The sequence below is a fragment of the Oppia nitens genome, unplaced genomic scaffold (assembly GCF_028296485.1).
Source record: "Oppia nitens isolate AA-2021 unplaced genomic scaffold, nextdenovo-longstitch-racon4-pilon3 scaffold40_pilon_pilon_pilon, whole genome shotgun sequence".
In the NCBI taxonomy this organism is placed as follows: Eukaryota; Metazoa; Arthropoda; class Arachnida; order Sarcoptiformes; family Oppiidae; genus Oppia; species Oppia nitens.
Genome location: NW_026533222.1, coordinates 565,160 through 585,637, shown reverse-complemented (window position 1 = coordinate 585,637; position 20,478 = coordinate 565,160). Strand labels below are relative to the sequence as shown.

Sequence of the window (20,478 nt, the reverse complement as noted above, 5' to 3'; positions counted from 1 at the left end):
GGTTCGGTTAGATCGGTTCGGTTGGACACATCGGTTCGGACACATCGGTTCGGACACATCGGATCGGACACATCGGTTCGGACACATCGGTTCGGTCACATCGGATCGGACACATCGGATCGGACACATCGGATCGGACACATCGGATCGGACACATCGGTTCGGACACATCGGATCGGACACATCGGATCGGACACATCGGATCGGACACATCGGATCGGACACATCGGATCGGACACATCGGTTCGGACACATCGGTTCGGACACATCGGTTTGGACACATCGGATTAGGCACATCGGTTCGGTTAGATCGGTTAGGTTGGACACATCGGATCGGACACATCGGTTCGGACACATCGGATCGGACACATCGGATCGGACACATCGGATCGGACACATCGGATCGGACACATCATTTCGGGTACACAGGATCGGACACATCGGTTCGGACTCATCGGATTAGGCACATCGGTTCGGTTAGATCGGTTCGGTACATCGGTTCGGTTGGACACATCGGATCGGACACATCGGTTCGGACACATCGGATTAGGCACATCGGTTCGGTTAGATCGGTTCGGTTGGACACATCGGTTCGGACACATCGGTTCGGACACATCGGATCGGACACATCGGTTCGGACACATCGGTTCGGTCACATCGGATCGGACACATCGGATCGGACACATCGGATCGGACACATCGGATCGGACACATCGGTTCGGACACATCGGATCGGACACATCGGATCGGACACATCGGATCGGACACATCGGATCGGACACATCGGATCGGACACATCGGATCGGACACATCATTTCGGGTACACAGGATCGGACACATCGGTTCGGACACATCGGTTCGGACACATCGGTTTGGACACATCGGATTAGGCACATCGGTTCGGTTAGATCGGTTAGGTTGGACACATCGGATCGGACACATCGGTTCGGACACATCGGATCGGACACATCGGATCGGACACATCGGATCGGACACATCGGATCGGACACATCATTTCGGGTACACAGGATCGGACACATCGGTTCGGACTCATCGGATTAGGCACATCGGTTCGGTTAGATCGGTTCGGGTACATCGGTTCGGTTGGACACATCGGATCGGACACATCGGTTCGGACTCATCGGATTAGGCACATCAGCTCGGTTAGATCGGTTCGGTTACATCGGTTCGGTTGGACACATCGGATCGGACACATAGGTTCGGACACATCGGTTCGGACACATCGGATCGGACACATCGGTTCGGACACATCGGTTAGGACACATCGGTTCGGACACATCGGATCGGACACATCGGTTCGGACACATCGGTTCGGACACATCGGATCGGACACATCGGTTCGGACACATCGGTTCGGACACATCGGTTTGGACACATCGGATTAGGCACATCGGTTCGGTTAGATCGGTTCGGTTGGACACATCGGATCGGACACATCGGTTCGGACACATCGGTTAGGACACATCGGTTCGTACACATCGGTTCGGACACATCGGTTCGGACACATCGGTTTGGACACATCGGATTAGGCACATCGGTTCGGTTAGATCGGTTCGGTTGGACACATCGGATCGGACACATCGGTTCGGACACATCGGATCGGACACATCGGATCGGACACATCGGATCGGACACATCGGATTGGACACATCATTTCGGGTACACAGGATCGGACACATCGGTTCGGACTCATCGGATTAGGCACATCGGTTCGGTTAGATCGGTTCGGGTACATCGGTTCGGTTGGACACATCGGATCGGACACATCGGTTCGGACTCATCGGATTAGGCACATCAGCTCGGTTAGATCGGTTCGGTTACATCGGTTCGGTTGGACACATCGGATCGGACACATAGGTTCGGACACATCGGTTCGGACACATCGGATCGGACACATCGGTTCGGACACATCGGTTAGGACACATCGGTTCGGACACATCGGATCGGACACATCGGTTCGGACACATCGGTTCGGACACATCGGATCGGACATATCGGATTAGGCACATCGGTTCGGTTAGATCGGTTCGGGTACATCGGTTCGGTTGGACACATCGGATCGGACACATCGGTTCGGACTCATCGGATTAGGCACATCAGCTCGGTTAGATCGGTTCGGTTACATCGGTTCGGTTGGACACATCGGATCGGACACATAGGTTCGGACACATCGGTTCGGACACATCGGATCGGACACATCGGTTCGGACACATCGGTTAGGACACATCGGTTTGGACACATCGGATTAGGCACATCGGTTCGGTTAGATCGGTTCGGTTGGACACATCGGATCGGACACATCGGTTCGGACACATCGGTTAGGACACATCGGTTCGTACACATCGGTTCGGACACATCGGTTCGGACACATCGGTTTGGACACATCGGATTAGGCACATCGGTTCGGTTAGATCGGTTCGGTTGGACACATCGGATCGGACACATCGGTTCGGACACATCGGATCGGACACATCGGATCGGACACATCGGATCGGACACATCGGATCGGACACATCATTTCGGGTACACAGGATCGGACACATCGGTTCGGACTCATCGGATTAGGCACATCGGTTCGGTTAGATCGGTTCGGGTACATCGGTTCGGTTGGACACATCGGATCGGACACATCGGTTCGGACTCATCGGTTCGGACTCATCGGATTAGGCACATCGGTTCGGTTAGATCGGTTCGGGTACATCGGTTCGGTTGGACACATCGGATCGGACACATCGGTTCGGACTCATCGGATTAGGCACATCAGCTCGGTTAGATCGGTTCGGTTACATCGGTTCGGTTGGACACATCGGATCGGACACATAGGTTCGGACACATCGGTTCGGACACATCGGATCGGACACATCGGTTCGGACACATCGGTTAGGACACATCGGTTCGGACACATCGGATCGGACACATCGGTTCGGACACATCGGTTCGGACACATCGGATCGGACATATCGGATTAGGCACATCGGTTCGGTTAGATCGGTTCGGGTACATCGGTTCGGTTGGACACATCGGATCGGACACATCGGTTCGGACTCATCGGATTAGGCACATCAGCTCGGTTAGATCGGTTCGGTTACATCGGTTCGGTTGGACACATCGGATCGGACACATAGGTTCGGACACATCGGTTCGGACACATCGGATCGGACACATCGGTTCGGACACATCGGTTAGGACACATCGGTTCGGACACATCGGATCGGACACATCGGTTCGGACACATCGGTTCGGACACATCGGATCGGACACATCGGTTCGGACACATCGGTTCGGACACATCGGTTTGGACACATCGGATTAGGCACATCGGTTCGGTTAGATCGGTTCGGTTGGACACATCGGATCGGACACATCGGTTCGGACACATCGGTTAGGACACATCGGTTCGTACACATCGGTTCGGACACATCGGTTCGGACACATCGGTTTGGACACATCGGATTAGGCACATCGGTTCGGTTAGATCGGTTCGGTTGGACACATCGGATCGGACACATCGGTTCGGACACATCGGATCGGACACATCGGATCGGACACATCGGATCGGACACATCGGATCGGACACATCATTTCGGGTACACAGGATCGGACACATCGGTTCGGACTCATCGGATTAGGCACATCGGTTCGGTTAGATCGGTTCGGGTACATCGGTTCGGTTGGACACATCGGATCGGACACATCGGTTCGGACTCATCGGATTAGGCACATCAGCTCGGTTAGATCGGTTCGGTTACATCGGTTCGGTTGGACACATCGGATCGGACACATAGGTTCGGACACATCGGTTCGGACACATCGGATCGGACACATCGGTTCGGACACATCGGTTAGGACACATCGGTTCGGACACATCGGATCGGACACATCGGTTCGGACACATCGGTTCGGACACATCGGATCGGACATATCGGATTAGGCACATCGGTTCGGTTAGATCGGTTCGGGTACATCGGTTCGGTTGGACACATCGGATCGGACACATCGGTTCGGACACATCGGTTCGGACACATCGGATCGGACACATCGGATCGGACACATCGGATCGGACACATCGGTTCGGACACATCGGTTCGGACACATCGGATCGGACACATCGGTTCGGACACATCGGTTCGGACACTTCGGATCGGACACATCGGATCGGACACATCGGATCGGACACATCGGTTCGGACACATCGGATTAGGCACATCGGTTCGGTTAGATCGGTTCGGGTACATCGGTTCGGTTGGACACATCGGATCGGACACATCGGATCGGACACATCGGTTCGGACACATCGGTTCGGACACATCGGATCGGACACATCGGATCTCCATATGAGCCGGACCAAGTATTGGCGCACCAGCCACTTGTTCCGCACTCGATACCGACCGGGCCAGTAATACAGGCAAACTGGATATTATTTCCGTAGAGGTATTTAAATTAAATGCTAATTGTTTTCAATCACCCGATACTAATGCCTATCTGACACCGTTATCATCGTTTGGTGAACTGATGATTACGTGTCATAACAAAAGCGATTGTAATCCACAAATGGATTGTCTGAAATCAATGTCTCAGTCGGCCATTGATGCAAAATTACGGTCACTGTCCACACAGTCGATAGGTTCACTGAATCTGATGCTCTATTTCTTGGAACTACTACTACTACTACTACTAATACCACTACCAATACCACCGCTACTACCATCACTGAGGGGTCATCAGCATTTAGTTATGCCATTCCCTTTTAACTATTGTTGACAATTAATATTGTGATTTTACTATTTGTTAAGATTTTTTCTATACTCAGGGTTGCTAAAGTTTTTCGATTTCAAGGGGATGGGCGGGGGGTATATGGTATAGGAATAACATTTTTATTGCATTTTTAAACAACATTTTTTTCCAAATTAGAGTTAAATCGTATATTATGTTGTCAATTATATTAGGAGTAGATGGAGTTCCTCGGAAACTACCATTTCCAGCGGTGGTGAGCTGGGAAAGAGATCTGCGGCCGGCCCGATAAACACATCGGCGTCAAACCTACTGGCCAACTCCAGCTCCTTCTCGGGCGCCGTGAGCTCCACACTTCCCTCGGCTGTGGCCAGCAGACGTGTCGGCACTGTACGAACTGGCCGTTCAGATTTTTTAACGATAGTTTATTTATTCATTTATTTTTATTTATTTATTTTTATCAATTGGCATAGATAGCGTTCATTTGGTGAACTGATGATTACGTGTCATAACGAAAGAGATTGTAATCCACAAATGGATTGTCTGAAATCAATGTCTCAGTCGGCCATTGATGCAAAATTACGGTCACTGTCCACACAGTCGATAGGTTCACTGAATCTGATGCTCTATTTTTTAATCGTCATTTCATGTATATGTCATATTATTATTATTATTATTATTTAATTAACACTAAATTTTTATATATATATTTACTGTATATATATATAGTATTTGGTTTCGCTTACAGTAATGTGACCGACAACACCATTGATAGCAACATTACTACAACTACTAACACCACTATCACTGAGGAGGGGTCACCAACATTTAATTATGCAATTCCATTTTATGTGTCTTTAACAATAAATATTTTGATTTTACTATCAGGTAATATAAGCTATTTAAAACATGTTATGATCAGGGTTGCTAAAGTTTTTCGATTTAAAGGGGAGGTGGGCGGGGTATATGATATAGGGGTACCATTTTTATTGCATTTTTAAACGACAATTTTTTCCAGATTTGAGTTAAATCCCAATAAATTCTCAATAAATTAATTAATAAAAATATTCCCAACTTAATTTCTCAATAGTCAAAATGTTTTCTAAAATCAATATTTATTTAAAAAAATAAAAATTAAAGAATTGCATAAATATATACCGTATATAACTTAATTATAATAATTAATTAAAAATAAAATTATTAAAATATTATTTAGTGTAAATAATGTTAAATTGATGTAATTAAGTATTTTTATCTATTTATTTTCTATACATAAGCTATTAATTTATATTTAAAACTAATTTAATATTTTTTTTGTTTAATATAAAATTTTACATAAATTTAAAAAAAATCTAACTTACCCGCTTATAAGCAACCCTGGTTATAATAATTTTTTTTTAAATTTAATATTAAATTTAAAAATATATTGTTTTTTTTAAATTTTTTAAATATATATATATATAATATAGGTGTCCTATATTATGTGGGGGGAAACTACATTAGGAATCGATGGAGTTCCTCGGGAAACACCCTTTCCAGTGGTGTTGAGACGGCTAAGCTTTCGACGGCCGGCCCGATCAATACGTCCGCGTCAAACCTACTGGTCAACTCCAGCTCCATCTCGGGCGCCGGGAGCTCCGTAGTGCCGTCGGGTGTGGCGGCCAGCAGTCGTATCGGCACAACACGTACTGGCTTTATTGACACGGCCGCACCTGCCGTACCAAGTGTTGGCGCACCAGCCACTTGTTCCGCACTCGATACCGTCCCGGCCAGTAAATACAGGCGAACTGGAAATTATTTCCGAACAGGTATTTAAATACAAATTGTTTTTCAATCACCCGATATACTGATGCCAATCAAAAATAATAAGTTTTTAAACACTGAATGTCATATCATGTTTTTACCGTTGTTTATGGCCAACCAATCGTTACATGAAAATAAAACTACATATATTATGAATTGAGTTTACCTTGGTGAAACATTTTTTTTTGTACAATAGATATCAAATCAGAATTTATCTAGATATTTATTATATAGTTTTTAGATATATGGCACATGGTGGTTAGCTAGCTACATAAGCTTAAATCTATATAAAAAAAATTAATTATACTATTGTTATACTATGTTCCAGGATTTCCATGTTTCTCATTTCAAATTTTTTGTATTGATCTAGTTCAATTTAGTTATTAAGCAAAAAAAACAGTACACACCCTTTTGTCACATACTTTTATAATATAGTAATTAAATCAATAATTATAAATAATTAAAAATTTTGTTAATGTTGTAAAAGTTATTTATAACAAACATTGTACATAACTTACAGAAATTATATAATGAAAATATTAAATAATAATAATAATAATTGAATTGTTTGTTTAAATTAGTTGTTTGTCGGACTGTTTTTTCTTCAGTTCGCTCATAATCTGCTGTTGATTAGCGAATAGAGGAAAACCTATCAGTTTATTGTTAGTACCGGTAGTACCTGTTGGGGACAGGTATGCATTCACCTGTTGTGGTACCGGTAGCTGATTATCGTCTAAATATCGGCTATTATTAGTTTGATGTATGCATTGTTCACTACTATTAGTAATTTGTATATCATTTTCTTGTATAATATCATCGCTGGTCGTCGTCGGTGTCCTAAACGTCATCCAGTGTTGACTTCTTCGCGACTCTGATGTCACCTTCAATAAGGTTTCGCACAGATCTTCGCCATAGTTATCAAAAACTTTTGCTTTCGATGGATTTACTTCTTTGATTTCCTCCAGCAATGTATCATTGGATTCATTATTGATAACAATATCATTGTTGTCATTATCGTCTGATACTAGTCTAGACTTAGATCGTGTAGATCTTCTAATGTTTGATCTGCGAGGACGCGACTTATTAAAGTGTCTCAATGGCTGATCAACAGTACCATTGGCTGTGGAGGTCGAGGAGGAAGAAATCAATTCAACAAAACTTGTTGTTTCATCATTACTATTGATATCACTTTCTGGTAATAGTTTTCTAACTTTATTGTTGTTGTTGTTGTTGTTCACTAGTTTGTTGTCTTCAATATCGATGGCAATTGATTCATCTGGTGATGACTTTTCCTTATTATTAGTATTATTATTATTATTAGTATTTAATTTTTTATTATCAACTAATATAGACTTTCGTTTAGATTTATTTGATAAACAATTGATTATTAATATAACTAAACTAAATATTGTACTAATAATTATCACAATTATTATTAATGTCATAATTAATTTTGAATTTAATAATTATTAATATAAAAATAAATACACAAACTATTTATTTATATATATAAAAAACACTAATTTATTGTAATATAATATTTATTTTAAAAATGATATTATATCACCAAAAAAAATCATATTATTAATAATAGGTGTATAATAATAATAATAATACTGTATATATCATAAAACATATTATAATAAATTTATTATAAATAGTTTTGTAGTGATTAATAGTAATACTAGTAAATTATTAGTAATAATATTAATTATTATTATTATTTAATAAAATACACTATAATTGATTAGTAATATATATATATGAAAAAAAATACATTTTTTTAAAACTAAATAACTGATTACGTATATACAGTACTGTATAGCACTTGTTTGTTGAAAAAAAAATTAATTAATTAATACATAAAAATAAATTAAATATAATACTTGTCTATACTTAGCAAACAAAAAACAATGTCTTAAATAACAATCAGAGCGCTTACACACAATAAAATAAAATTGTTTTATATTATTATTATTATTATTATTATTTTTAAATTACTATTTGATTGGTATAATTAAATTGCATATACAAATAGTTGTAATAATAATAATAATACATAATATCATATTACTGTATAAACCAGTGTATATTAAACACACACATGTATTATAAATACAATTATTTTTTTTTAACTAAAATAATAATTCAATAGTTTTTTTTTGCTTGTAAAATATTATTATTATTATTTTTAAAAATATTATGACAACTTTAAATTAATTAAATACTGTCTATTTTGCTGTTATTATTATTATTATATTTTATTAATAAAATAACACTATTATTAATATTATAAATATTTGTCATATACAGTAATTTTTTTATATATGTTTTGTTTAAAATATGCACTGTAATGATTAACTAACAAAATTATTATTATTATTATTATTATTATTATAACCGATAATAATAATTATAATAAGTTAACAACTAATAATAATAACACAATAATAATTACGATATTTTAATAATAATAACTAGTGTTTAAAATATTGTATAATTTATATATACATATACAGTATACTGTATTAAATCTATTTCACAGTTTATATATATAATTAATAATTATTTATAAATTACATTAAAATAATAATCATTGAGTATAACAACTGTATATATTATAAGTTAAAAAAAATAAATACTATAAAAAATAATCTCTGATTAGATTTTGATGTCATGACTATTGTAATACTCAATGATAAATATAATGATAAAAATATGTTATTTAGTTATAACATTAACAAATACCAGTATATAATCAATTAAATTATAACAATATATAATTACTAGATATAAAATAAATATTATATTATTTTTACAAAAAAAAATTAATACATATTATACATATAAAATTATTTTAAATTAGTTAAATATATTTTTTAAATAATATAACTAATTTATTTAGCTAACAAAATTATTAATAATAATTTACTAAATTTATAAAAGTTATTTATAAAGTATAGTAACATATAAATTTATATTGGTAATTTTTATATAAATATATAAATATATATATATATATATATAGATACTGGATCGTAGTTTTTAAAAATACTATAATTAAATTTAATTGTAAATGTTTAATAATAAAGTTAAAAATTAAAAGTTATATTATTCAATAAATGATATATGTAAATTTATATATTTATAAAATACTATATACAGTATATATAATGCTATTATTAAAATTTAATAATCTAATAAATAAAAAAAATAAATTTTAAAAATTTTATTTGAATACTAAATTAAAATCTAGTTAACTAACCATTTTGAATTTTAAAAATATAATTAATTATTTAATTAGTTTTATATAAAAATTAAAAAAAAATCAATCCATATTTATTAAAAATATATATATAAAAAATATAATAACTAATAAACATCTGTTACAAAAAAAACAAATTAAAACTTCATTTAAAATTGTCTTTCATTTTAATACATAGTGTATATATATATATTATTATTATAGATTTATTATAACAATTAAATTTCAATAATTTTCAATATAATAGCATATAATAATAATAATAATAATAATACTAATAATGAAATCTACATTATTATCGATAAAGTTTATCACAGTTTTGATTGTTATACTAGTCGTTAGTATAGGTAAATAAAATTTATTTTTTTAAAAAAATACTAATTATAATAACTATTATATTTAAAATATACTCTATAATTGAATACTATATGTAACCTTTGACCCTTGACCCCCCTAATTGATGATCAGATAATGTCCAAAATCAGTCAATGGATGCAATCGGGTTGTTGGCCTCGTGCGGTAACCAATGCTGGAAACAGGACCCGCACACCAATAAGTCACCCGAAACTATCAATCCGGGACCCGAACCCGGATTGGATACGGTTGTTGTCCGTTGTATGCAACAGTGTTTTGCGGAGAAAACCAAAAAACCGAATAAAGACGAGAAGTTGCCGCCGATACAGATCCTGAAGATTAAGGTATCGGCATATTGTGGACATATATGCTATACAAATAATAAATTGGCGAAACGGGCACTGGATTATTGTTATGCCGGTTGTCTGGGAACTATACTACAGTCGGCAAAAGTTACGGCCCAACAACAAAATAACAACAACAACAACAACCGTACAATTGGATAATCATTTAAATTTATTTTTTAATAATAATAATAATAATAATAATAAAAACTACAAATTATTTAATTTAGAATATTTTTTTTGTCAATTTTTAAAACATATATTTATTTTTTAAAAATTGATTTAAATAAAAATACTTTATAAAAAAAACTTTTAAATAAACTTTTTTTTTATTGTAAATTTATTAAACCATTGTTTTTTTGATTATTATTATTATTAAGTTATTTTAGTATTAAGAATAATTACCAACAAAAATAAAAACTAAACAAAAATTATTTAATGTAAAATATTTTGGATACAAAAAAAAATTAATTAAAAAAATATTGATAACATTAATAACATAATAAAAATTTGTTTAGATAGTTTTAAAAATAACCGCAAGTCATCAAAAAAAAAAATTAAATTTTAGTATTATTATCATATGATTTCATTATTATAATTTTACAAATATTGCCGCGAAATTTGGCCAAAAAATATGCCTCATTTTTTGGCATCAACTTCATCGGTAAAATCTTCGGATATTTTGGCCAAATCTGAGGTTAAAAAATATGCCTTAAAAATATAAATAAATCTATTAATTTTTATAATTATAATATATTAATTGTTGATTTTTTAGTGACAATTATTTTATAATATTTGATATTTTTTATGGCAATTATTTAATACAAAAAAAAAACCAAAAGTATTAAATATTTAAAAAAAAATTGTATTAATTGTATTCATAAATTTAAACCAATTGTTCAAAAAACTATTTCCACGTCGACTACGGCTACGAATGGCCCTTATTTGGCCTCAACTTCATCGGTAAAATCCGATATTTTGGCCAAATCTGGTGTCCCATAAAATACATAAAAAATAAATAAATAAAAAATAAATGAAAAATAATATACAGTATATATTAATATATATACAATTATATATAAAATAATTAATTAAAAAATTATATATTATATTTCATTTGACTCGCGAATCGATTGCCGATAGTTCTGTATGTCTCTCAGTATTGCCGTATCGTTTAAATGCAAAAGTATTTCATAGCACCTGAACTCGGGTTCATTTGGACAGTAGATATCGCGCAACGACAGGTCATAGTAGGAGTCTTTCAGCGATTAATTTCATAAAAGATGTTATAAAAAAATGATTAATAATAATTAGCAAAAATTAGACGGTATAATTAAAAAAAAATTATATAAAATTATTGATTATATATATATATATTGGTTTGTTAATAATATTTAAAAATAAAATAACATTAATTATTATTATTAATTAATTGACATTTTTTGCTTGATGTCGAACTTGCTGAGCCTGGTAATAATTAAAAATAATTAATAAATAAATAAAAAATAAATAAATAATAAATAATTAAAAAATAAATAAATAATAAATAAATATTAAAATTAAAATAACTAACTCCTTGATGATAATGATGATTTCGAAAGCAAACAAACCAAAAGTGGTAAAAAATGCGAATTTTTTGCCGTATGAAAATGTTATTTTTCATTTTTTTTTTGAATTCCATATGGGAAATAAAACATAATTTTAAGGTAGATCCATCGTTGTCGATGGTTATACCGACAAAATCCTACCCCAGAAACGTGATGTTCTGTATGATCGACAGTGTGTTGTAATGGTGTCTTTGGGTGATCGATTGCAGACAATACAATTTGTGGAGAGGGAGCGCCCTAGTGTCCCGCCCAAGGTCACCTCAAAGGTCAAGATCACCGTCTCCATCAAATCGGCGCGAGACTTCACCAAAAGGTGATTATACGGTCCCTTATTTTAAAAACAATTACTGACCAAGATAAAAAACTATAAACTAAAAAAAATTATAATAAACAAATTTAATAACTAATTTTTTAATTTATTATTTTTTAAAAAAAGCGTCATCAAGTTTGGTGAGCATGGATGGCAAGACATCACTATAAATATTATAATTATATAATTTTATTTTTCATTGACAACAATATTTTTGACATGTCTTTTAAGAAATAAATTATCTTAAATAACAAACAATTTGTGTGTCATTGTTTATGGTTGAGGTGTCTTTAGGTGATCGATACCAAACAATACAATTTCTGGAGACGGGCGCGGATCGTGTCCCGTCCAAGGTCACCACAAAAATCACCGTCAAGGTCACCGTCGCCATCAAATCGGCTCGAATCGACCAGTCAGTGTTCACTAAAAGGGATATACAATATATATATATCAGGCGTTTTCAGATGATTATACTGTCCCTTATTTTTAATACATAATTACTCATCAAGATATAATTATAATTAACAAATTTTTTAATTTATTATTTTTTTAAAAAAAAGCGTCATCAAGTTTGGTTCGTATGGATGGCAACACTTCAACATCACTATAATTATTATAATTATATAATTTTGTTTTTCGCTCATCAATAGATTAGTTAATCGCATATCTTATTTATAAATCTCTTATAAATAAAAAATAATTAAAAAATAAATAAATAAATAAAAAATAAATAAATAAAACATAAATAAAAAATAAATAAATAAAACAAATAAAACATAAATAAATAAAAAAAATTTATAAATAAAAAATTAATAAATAAATAAATAAAATATATTAATAAAAATTTTGACTAGACTTATTATATAATAGACATTATTATAATTAAGAGATATATATTTATGCAATACTTTAATTTTTATTTTTTAAAATATTGAGAAATTAAGTTGGGAATATTTTTATTAATTAATTTATTAGAGAATTTATTGGGATTTAACTAAAATTTGGAAAAAATTGTCGTTTAAAAATGCAATAAAAATGGTACCCCTATATCATATATCCCGCCCCCTCCCCTTTAAATCGAAAAACTTTAGTAGCCCTGATCATAACATGTTTTAAATAGCTTATATTACCTAATAGTAAAATCAAAATATTTATTGTTAAAGACACATAAAATGGAATTGCATAATTAAATGCTGGTGATCCCTCCTCAGTGATAGTGGTGTTAGTAGTTGTAGTAATGTTGCTATCAATGGTGTTGTCGGTCACATTACCGTAAGCGAAACCAAATACTATATATATATGATAATGTGTTGTAGTGGTGTCTTTGGGCGATCGATCGCAAACAATACAATTTGTGGAGAGAGAGCGACCAGTCTCCCACCCAATGCCACCTCAAAGGTCAAGGTCAAGGTCACCATCAAAACGGCGCGAGTCTTCACCAAAAGGAACATAATTACTGACCAAGATAAAAAACAAAAAAATTTACACAATATTAATAACTAATTTTTAAATTTATTAATTTTTTAAAAAGCGTCATCAAGTTTGGTTTGCATGGATGGCAACACTTCAACATCACTATAATTAATATAATTATATAATTTTGTTTTTCGCTCATCAATAGATTAGTTAATCGCATATCTTATTTATAAATCTCTTATAAATAAAAAATAAATACATAAAAAATAAATAAATAATTTTTTTTAAAAGAAATAAATTATCTAAAATAATAAACAGTTTGATAAAAAAAAACTTTCGTCTACTTTAATTAAATCTAAATTTAAGGACATTTTTCAAAATCTATTGTATAACTGTTGTCTTCAATTGTTTCAATTCATGTCTATAGGCGTAACCATAAACAAGTGAATGCCAAGTGGCCATATTGTATGTTACCCGGGTATTAATATTATTGGTTACCCGTAAATATGTTTCAATCGAGTTAACTGTACCATTGAATACCGATTTGATATACTGTACCCCAATATCCGACGGTACCGAATCAAAACCGCACGAACCAATTATACGAAACAGTTGGCCAGTTTGGCCGGTTTGTCGTAATTCAGTTGAATTGTTTCCAAAAATTGCGGTTCACCGCTAACATCGATGTGATGACAGTTACCAGCAGTAATACAAGCTGTGACTACCTGTTCACCTAATAATCAAGTAATACTAAGTAAAATCACAATATTAATGGTCAACAATAGGTAAAAGGGAATGGCATAACTAAATGCTGATTAGTGGTTATGATTAAGAAATGATTAGTTCGCCAAACGATGACAACGGCGCTAAAATAGTCGCGAATCTTCGTGTCGATACCGGTTGAATCGTTTGTTTCGGGATTATTGGGTAACCAGAAACTTCGGTTCAATGCCGGCCATTGTCGCCAAAAAAAAATGGCGCGCTTTTTAGGGCTTACGGACCGGTACTTTAGGTTTATTTGGTTTCTCTGGAGGAAAAAAACATTGGGATAAACATTGTATTGTTTTTTTAGTATCTTATATACGAAACAAATCAAATTTTTTTCAATTAATTAAATCCAAATTTTGGCAGATTTTTCCTTTTTTTTGGATTCGTCGGGAAGTGATGACAATGTTAATCAAATTCTCGGCTAACTGTTCGGCAGATTTTGATTGAGACTCTGATTGATTGTCCATTGAGTTCATCTAATTGTTGTTCGCTATCTTCACAATGCGCTGACATTCTTCTTCTTCTTCTTCCTCGTTGTCTTCTTCATCATCGCTACGAATAAACGGTATTTCAAGCAAAACTGGTTGTTCACAGTCTTCTTGATTGACTGATTGGACGCAGAGATACCGGTGCGTACAGCGATATATTAGACCACAAATAGATACCCAAATCATAACGTATGAGCAGTGGCTAAGAACTCGCCAGTCGGTGATAGCGATAGCGATATACACGGAGTTGACACCCGAAATGCGTCCACTAACAGACCGGACGGTAGATCCCAAACACGTACTATTGAGTCCATACACTGGACGTTATTAGCCAACGGCTTTCCCGATTGAAAGTCATGTCCGTAATGCGATTCCCATGCGGACCTAATATACGTATTATTCGTCGTGTTTCGCAATCAACTACATTGACATAAAAGTTGTCCAAAGAAACCGCTAATAATGAACTGAAATATACGATTAATTAATTGTCAATCAATAAATATTTAGCAATAAATTTTTCTACCTTTCCTTATGAAACACCAGTTGATTTACGGGTGCATCTAATGTCAAGTTTGCTAATAACTCTTTACCGTTAAATCGCCAAAACTTGAGCAACGAATCGTTGCCACCACTTATGACCAATTGATTCAGTCCATCGCTGGCTATACCTCTAACAGCCGCGTTATGCGCTAAATATAAATATAAGTTTTAATTAAACAAAAAAATATAACAAATAAGTAATAATATACCTTTATTTCCATACGCGGCCCTATGAATACCCGATTGGATATTATATCGGTCGATATGTCCCGTATTGTAGCCGATTATCACAAAATTACCGCAACAACTCAGACATACACACTATTGATTTAAAAAATTATCATTAATTATTGATATATATATATATATATATATATTAACCAACATTTAATAAAAAATATCACATACCAGTGCCACAACATTATGTTTGTTAACAAAACGATTGTGCATTAGTTTATGTCTACCCATTTTGGACTCGTTGAATGACCAGATGGTGGCTATGTTTTGTCGCCGATGAACAGCTGCATTGACATCCCATTCCTTTTCGCGGGTGGTTTCTGTATATATGTATATAATGTATAAGAAAATCAATTATCGGTTTAAAATATGATTTAAAAATCTAATCACAAATAATAATAATAATAACCGGCCGTAAAGTCCGTAAATCGGTTTCATTGCGATAGACATCTGATAGCGATTGTCTCCACTTTATCGGACAACTATCCGGTTATGTGAGGCAACTCCTAGACTACGATTGAGTCGTTCGGCGAAAATATTCGGAAAATATGTCCGTAAAGTCAAAGTCGAGACCAGCGCTCAAAACATACTGTCCTATTATATAGCCGTGAAACCTGATTTTTGTCTGACTTTTCTTCGGTGACTTCTTCGGCGCGCTGATAGAGAACACGTCCCGTACTGTCCGACTGATCGAAACACCAAACTTTTTACGCGAATTATCCGCTGAATTGGTAACCATTAGGGCTTTATGATTAGACTTTGTGTCGTTGATTAAAGTTTCGGCCAATTTGTTGACCACAAATTTACCAGTAAATCCTAATAGCGGCCAACACTATCACATCAATTGTTTTCTAAGCGCTCATCAATAGATTAATTAATCGCATCTTTTATAAATAAAAAACAAATAATAATAAAAACGAAAAACAATTTACACATTAGTTTACATATATATATCTAAATTGACTAAAAATTTTGTTAAAAACAATTTTTTTTAGTAAAAATAATCTTTAATTGTATCAATACTGTAGATTATATATCAAAATTACTTACAGTTTTATAATGTATTGTAGATTAACTGGTATTTAAATTAACATTAAATTAAAACTTTTTTTTTTAAGTATATTAAATATTTTATATCTACTAATATCTATTTATTTTATTATATAATAAGTTTTTAAGTGTTATTTAAAAAAAAACAATAATCAAAACAAAAGTTTTGCAAAATAATTTAAATGATATAAAAAATAATATTTATTATAAAATATATATATATTTTTATTATCATAATATCATATATAGAACAGTAATATTAATACATTATTTTTTTATTTTAACAAAAATGTAAAATTAAGCAATAAATTACAAAAATATATAGATAACAGATAATAATTTATATCAAAGAAAAATATTTGTTTCAAAAAACAAATAATTTTAAAAAAATTATAAAACTTATGTCACAATACATATAAGACATCCATTAATATTAAATTCAAATATATTCATAATATCGTTATACTAAATATTATCTTAATTATAATAAATGATAGAAAACTTTTACACAACAAATTTTTTTGGGATTTTGTTTTATGTTTTTCAAAATTTTAAAAATGATAATAAAAATTATAAATACATATATAATAATCCATAATTATTTTTTTTTAAAAAGACAACATACTTGAAATAATTTTTAACATTAAACAGATTATAAATTATATTATATACTATATATAAATATAATGTATTAGTATTGCTATCTTAATATATTTAAAATAAAATATTTTATTTTAGTACTTAATATTACAAATAAAATTAGAAATAATAGAAACAATTAATTGTAAAATAAATTCAATAATAATTAATTGATATTTTATTAACTATAGTAAAATCAATATAATGGATATAATTATTAATTGATAAATATGTAGATTAAAAAGTAATTTAATTTTATTATTATTATCTTAAATAATATATTTTTCAATCAAAAAATAGTTTACGTAAAACAATAAAATTTTATTTTTATTTTAAAGATTTAAATAATTTTTTAAACATATTATTATTATTATTATAGATATAATTAGCATATAATACAATCATAATGTAATAATAATATACTAATAATATAAATATAAAAACTTACCGTAAAAAATAATTAATAAATAAAATCATTTTTAAAATGATTAAAAACAAAAATTAATTATTAATCACTAATAAAAAACACTTTTTTTAATATTATTATTTATTTATTTACAAACAAAATTTTTAGTTGAGCAAAAAATTTAATTTATTAGTAACATTTACATTAATAATAATATTAATATTACTGTATTTTTTAATTAATTAATTAATTAATTAATAATAATAACAATATTTACAATACGTCTAAAATATTATTATATTACACAATATAAACATTTTGTTGTTGTTTTATTTATAAATATATTATTAAATTGACAAATTGGTTTTAATATTATTAGTTTTTAAATATTAAATTTAATATATTGGAAAAATTACTAATTAATATCTAAAAATGTTTCAAAAAAAACAATTTATATAAAAATTTTAATTTTGAATAAGATATTGTTTTAATTTTTAATTATTAATAATTTTAGTTTAAAAAAAATCTATAATTTTTTGTTTGTTTGTTTGTATATAAGATTTTAGTAGCAAAAAAAATTTAGAAAAAATAAATAACTAAATATTGTATATAAACTTAATAAACATAATATTATATAACAGTATAACACCGGTATTATAGTTGGTTTTATATAAAATATAGTAAAATATAATAATAATAATAATAATAAATAACTCATAAAAATTAATAATAAAATTTGTCAAGTTTTTTGAATAGATTAAAATATTTGTGTAAAATTTTTGTATATATATATTATATATAATATCATATGACTCATAAATTTTCTAATTAATTGTTTTATATATTATTATATATATATATTTAATATATACTGTATATTATTAAAGTTAACAAAAATATTATAATAACAATATCAAAAATATCACACTATATATAATATAATATATAATATAATATAGCCCATATTAAGTGCCCAATTTTTATTTAAAAAATTTAATAAATAGTAGTATTAATAATATTCATAATAATAATAACAAAATATATATAGATTTTTATATAATATTCATTACCAAAAAAAAAATTTTTTAATTTCAAAATATATAATCGTTAACCAAACAAATTATGTGATTAAAAATTATTACAATTTTGTTTTTTGATGTTAAATATTCGTTATTGTTTTAAATATCGATTTTTTTTGTTTATAAACTCTCACCCACTCACTCATCCATTTACACACTTACTCACTAATAATGATTTTTTGTTTGTTTGTTGGTATTATATATGTATGATATGTATTTGATTTCATACAGGAGTCGATAGCGCACGGAATGGGGGCTTACGTGTTGTGGTGTCCTATAAAATAAAATATAGAATTTAGGTATTAATATAATATACAGAATATTTTATATATATATATATATAGAATAAGATAAATATTCTGTGATTACATATAAAATAGTATATTGTTATATAACAAGAATATTCTATTGGTTACAACAATATATATATATAAATTATACATTCAATCACTTTTCTAATTTATACATACAGTATACATATATTATATATAGTATTACTTAAAATACATGAAAAATATATTACTTAACAATAAATAGTAAGTATTCACACACTTTACATACACTCACACACACACACACACACACACACACACACACACATACATACACACTTACACACACACACACACTTACACATACATACATACACACATACATACACACACTCATACACATACACATACACACACATACATACACACACATACATACACACACATACACACACATACACACACACACACACACATACACATACACCACATACACATACATACACACACACACACACACACACACACACACACACACATACACACACATACACACACATACACACACATACACACACATACACACACATACACACACATACACACACATACACACACATACACATACACCACATACACATACACATACACATACACATACACATACACATACACATACACATACACATACACATACACATACACACACACACACACACACTAAGTATTCAATTGATGACTTACATTACGAGTGTTTGTTAGGCTATAATTTATCACAGGTTCTAAAGTTTCACATGTAGTTTGCGGTAAAGTGTTGTAACTATAATCCATACATTGCTTCTCCATATTCTGTATGTTAGACACACATATATATATAGATGAAAATAAATATAACAAATATATAATAATAATAATATATAACACATAATAATAATAATAGAGATGAAAGTATAAATGCAATCGATATAAATCATTAAAAAAGTAAAAAAAAGTAAAAAAAAATGAAAGTAATAAATAGTATATGAATTATTATTTTTTTTGAATCAATTTTCTCAATAAATTTTTATTTTGTACAATCATCTCATATATATGGATATAATTTATATTTTTTTTATATAACTATTGATATCATTAGTTTATACTTACAT

The 20,478-nt window shown here is 31.4% G+C and overlaps 3 protein-coding genes and 1 pseudogene across 3 annotated transcripts; 1 reads left to right on the top strand and 3 right to left on the bottom strand.

Annotated features, from left to right (window-relative positions):
- Window positions 1–314: 314 nt before the first annotated feature.
- On the bottom strand, window positions 315–1,040 carry LOC128959067 (keratin-associated protein 4-3-like). The gene has a single exon (XM_054305010.1). It carries the CDS (start codon window positions 1,038–1,040, stop codon window positions 315–317), a length of 726 nt encoding a protein of 241 aa, XP_054160985.1.
- Window positions 1,041–2,100: 1,060 nt separating this feature from the next.
- LOC128959066 (small proline-rich protein 2H-like) lies at window positions 2,101–2,508 on the bottom strand. Its single transcript, XM_054305009.1, has one exon. It carries the CDS (start codon window positions 2,506–2,508, stop codon window positions 2,101–2,103), a length of 408 nt encoding a protein of 135 aa, XP_054160984.1.
- Window positions 2,509–10,100: 7,592 nt separating this feature from the next.
- LOC128959065 (uncharacterized) lies at window positions 10,101–10,726 on the top strand. The gene is made up of 2 exons (XM_054305007.1): window positions 10,101–10,167; window positions 10,289–10,726. The coding sequence occupies exons 1-2, from the start codon at window positions 10,101–10,103 to the stop codon at window positions 10,678–10,680; spliced, it is 459 nt and encodes a 152-aa protein (XP_054160982.1). The 3' UTR covers window positions 10,681–10,726.
- Window positions 10,727–15,207: 4,481 nt separating this feature from the next.
- LOC128959064 (WD repeat-containing protein 36-like) lies at window positions 15,208–16,623 on the bottom strand (annotated as a pseudogene).
- Window positions 16,624–20,478: the final 3,855 nt, after the last annotated feature.